Source organism: Mustela nivalis (assembly GCF_964662115.1).
Source record: "Mustela nivalis genome assembly, chromosome: 10".
NCBI classification, from domain to species: Eukaryota; Metazoa; Chordata; class Mammalia; order Carnivora; family Mustelidae; genus Mustela; species Mustela nivalis.
In genome coordinates this window covers 3,641,034-3,644,541 of record NC_139029.1, presented here as the reverse complement: position 1 = coordinate 3,644,541, position 3,508 = coordinate 3,641,034, and the positions used below count along the sequence as shown (strand labels likewise).

Below are 3,508 nucleotides of genomic sequence, written 5' to 3'. Positions count from 1 at the left end.
ATGCAGACAATGGTGTAGGGTGGTCTCGCGGGCACAGAGTTGAGTCTGCCACTCTGTGTGCTGAGGGGGAACATGTGAGGCATTAGTGATCCACTAAGTAATCCACAGAGTCCTTTTCTGAGCCCTTAAAGAGCAATTTGTTGCCTTGGAGGAGGCTGGCCTGTGGGTACTCTGGGCTCAATGATGCCAACGGGGACAGGGGCTCGGGCATTCCCAGGCCTTGCTGGGCCAAATGTGTTGAATGTTTTACTCTGATAATTAGGGCTGTTAGGGGGGACAATGGAGGTGAGGGCTAAAAAGTGCATGACATACAGTACGTTCTCCATAAATGGTGGCCAGTTTCTCCTTTAAGTGCCACAGACAGGGATGGGTTGCCTGAGCAACCATACTGATAGCCATACTGGTCGTCTCAGGCGCTGCTGGGGGGCATGGGGTAGGGGCACTTGGAGCGAGCGGCGGGTGTGTTGCTCGGAGGCAGGGTTTGGGCGGCACGAGTGGGGGACCCGTCCAGCACCCTGGACAGCGCCTGTCGGCTCCGAGCCAGGTACCTCCTCCCGCCCAGTCTCCGTGGGTCCCGCCCACCATCCGCCCTTGGGTCGGCCCCGCAGTCCCCAGTGCCCGCCGCCGGGCTGTCCGTTGCCCCGCCAGCCGGTTGGGGGAGGGCAGCCCCGAGCATATGGGCGGGGGACGCCCAGCCAGTTTGGTACAGCAACGGCCACGCGGCGCGGAGGCGGGCCCGGCGGACCGCTAGGGCCGAGGCGGGCAGCGAGGAACGCGCGCCGGGAGCGCCCCGCCCCGCTCGTCACGTGCGCTTCGACAGTCCGGCGGTAGGAACCCGCGGCTGGAGCCCGCGTTAATGAAAATGAGCCCAGGGCTCCTGGACTGCCTCGTCTTCTCTGGGCCTCAGTTTACCCATCCAAAACTGAGCACGGGACACGATTCCTAACTTGCTGAGCCGCTGGAAGGTTCTCCCGAGTGCCTAGAGCCAGGGCAGGCAGGTCGGCGACCAGCCAGTTCCCAGTGGCTAGGTCCGAGCGAGTCGACTCTTCCCTCCGGGCCTCGTGTCCTCTTCCAGCTCGGCCCCTCAGTCCGCAGAGCAGCTCGCGGGGGGAGTCCCTTCCTTTGGCTAGAAACCTAGGTGGGAGCTCACTGAGGCCCGGGCCTCGGCGGCTCGGCCGCCGCTTCGTCCCCCGCCCGGGCTTAGGGCAGGGCTCAGAGGAGGAGGTGAGCTCGACGGGCGGCACCTCAGGCTGAGCGAGCTCAGGGCAGCCAAGGCTTCGATGGCGCCAACACACACCCGTGCAGGTGCTGGGGTGCGCCCTCGGCCCGCGACCCCGCTGCAGATGGGATGCGAAGGCCAGGGGCGGCACCGCCGGGGTTCCGCTGTCCCCCTCCCGCCCCTACCCCGCCAGGGAACAAAGGCGGGAGGTGGGACCGGCAGGCTGCCAGACTCGGTGAGGAGGGATGGGGCGGGGCGGGGCGGGCGACACCGCCTCCTTAAAGCCCGGCTGCTGGCGTGGTGCGCACCCCTCCCGCGCCCGCTCCTGCAAAGCGCCGGACATCCCCTCCGGCCCTGGTCTGTGCTCGGTATCCGCGCGGGCACAGGTCTCCCGCACGCGGGCCCCGCAGCCGCGCCTGTTCCCATCCGAGCATGGGGCTGCCACGGAGAGCCGGGGACCCGGCGGAGCTGCGCAAGGTAGGAGCTGGGGGAGTGAGGGCTGAAAGGCCGGGCGGGCACCGGGCCTATGACCCGCGTAACCTCGGCCTCGGGTCCGTCCGCAGAGCCTGAAGCCGCTGCTGGAGAAGCGCCGCCGCGCGCGCATCAACGCAAGCCTCAGGCAGCTCAAGGGGCTCATCCTGCCGCTGCTGGGCAGGGAGGTGGGTGCCGGGGCGCTCGGGGACCGGGGTGGGAGCTCCGGGGTGCAGCGCGAGGAGGACGGGTGGCTTGAGGGGCCCTCGCCCAAGGAGGCGGCGAGCAGGCTCCGCGTGGCGCAGGGGGCCGAGCCGGAGCGGGGCTGGCGCCGGAGATCTGTCTCGTTTGTCCGTGTCTCTGCTCTCCCTCGTGGCCGGGCGCAGAGCTCCCGCTACTCGAAGCTGGAGAAGGCGGACATCCTGGAAATGACCGTGCGCTTCCTGCAGGAGCTGCCGGCGTCCTCCTGCACGGCCGCGGCGCCCAGTGAGTGACCCGTCCCGCCCCAGCCCTGCCCCACGCCTGCCGTCCCGCACCCCACCGCGCGCCTCACGCCTCTCCCCGTCCGCAGCGACCCCGGACAGCTACGGCGAGGGCTACCGCGCCTGCCTGGCTCGTCTGGCCCGCCTGCTGCCGGCCTGGCGCGTGCTGGAGCCCGCCGTGAGCGCCCGCCTCCTGGAGCACCTGCGGCGGAGGGCGGCCGGCACCACCCCCGACGGCGGGCGCGCTGGGGTCTCCTGCGGCCCGCCCGCGCCTTCCCCGCCGCCCGCACCTGCGCCCGCGCCGCCCGCGCCTCCCCGCGGCCCTGGCCTCGGCCTCTGGAGGCCCTGGTAGCCCGCCAGCCAGTCCACGGACCCTGCTGACTGCAAGAGACCGGGAGCGCCGAGCAGACCCAGGAAACTCGCGGTGCCGGCTCCTGTTTCCGGCCCGGGCCACCAGCTCAGCACCCACCACCAGGCTGGACCCGGCTGTTTGTGATCTGTGCGGACGTCTGAAGGCCATGCGGGCTCAGCTAGAGGAAATAAGGAGGGCAGCGCAAACTGTGTGCCTGGGCTGGAGAAGGGGGCAGGTGGGGAGGGAGAGCCCCCCTGCCCCCTCAGCTGCTGGAAGTGGCTGTACAACTAGGCCAGCTACGAGCAGGCAGCTGAGGCTCCGAGCCCAGCACTGGCACCGGCCAAAGGGCTGGGCCGGGTGCAGCCCTCTGGTCTGACTCGCAGCTTGCTGCCTCCTTAAGGCTGGGCTTAGGCACCTCCAGACACACAAAAGAGGGCCTCTCCCGGCTGGGCAGCCATCACCTCCACTCCTGGGCTCTCTTGTTTATAGGGACAGGGTGCAGCCCTGGGAAGGACTTATTTTCCCCCTATTCAGTTCCCACCTGTGTACCACACACCTTGTCTAGGGGGCCTTAGGGTGTGAGGAAGGGGTGGGCTAAGAAGGAGGGTGCCCTGTGGCCTCAAGGAAGCTTGAGTCCGTGCCAGTGTCTGGCGAGCAGGCCTCTTCCGTTTACTTGCAGATAACAGCCAGTAAGGGGACAGGAAACACCTTCCCCCATTTTCTCTTGCAAACTGTTCCCTGCTCCTCGTCAGGACAGGTCACGGGAAGCCACTTGTTTCTCAGACTTCTTGTCCCTCTGGCTGGAAGCAAGGGGAGTCTGAGGAGACTCAGGGAGGAGCCTGTGGCCCCCAGTCATGGTGCCCAGGAGAAGGCAGGGGCACCTGTGGCCTGTGGTCACTCTGCAGGTTTACGGGGATTCACTGAACACGCGAAGGAGGTTGGGACTCCCCGCCGTCCCCAGTCCAACATCCTGAGGGAGGGACC

At 67.8% G+C, this 3,508-nt stretch overlaps 1 protein-coding gene across 1 annotated transcript; it reads left to right on the top strand.

Annotated features, from left to right (window-relative positions):
- Window positions 1-1,572: 1,572 nt before the first annotated feature.
- Window positions 1,573-2,698, top strand: HES2 (hes family bHLH transcription factor 2). Its single transcript, XM_082685254.1, has 4 exons — window positions 1,573-1,696; window positions 1,783-1,878; window positions 2,077-2,176; window positions 2,262-2,698. Exons 1-4 carry the CDS (start codon window positions 1,652-1,654, stop codon window positions 2,522-2,524), a joined length of 504 nt encoding a protein of 167 aa, XP_082541380.1. The 5' UTR covers window positions 1,573-1,651; the 3' UTR covers window positions 2,525-2,698.
- The last annotated feature ends 810 nt before the right edge of the window (window positions 2,699-3,508 follow it).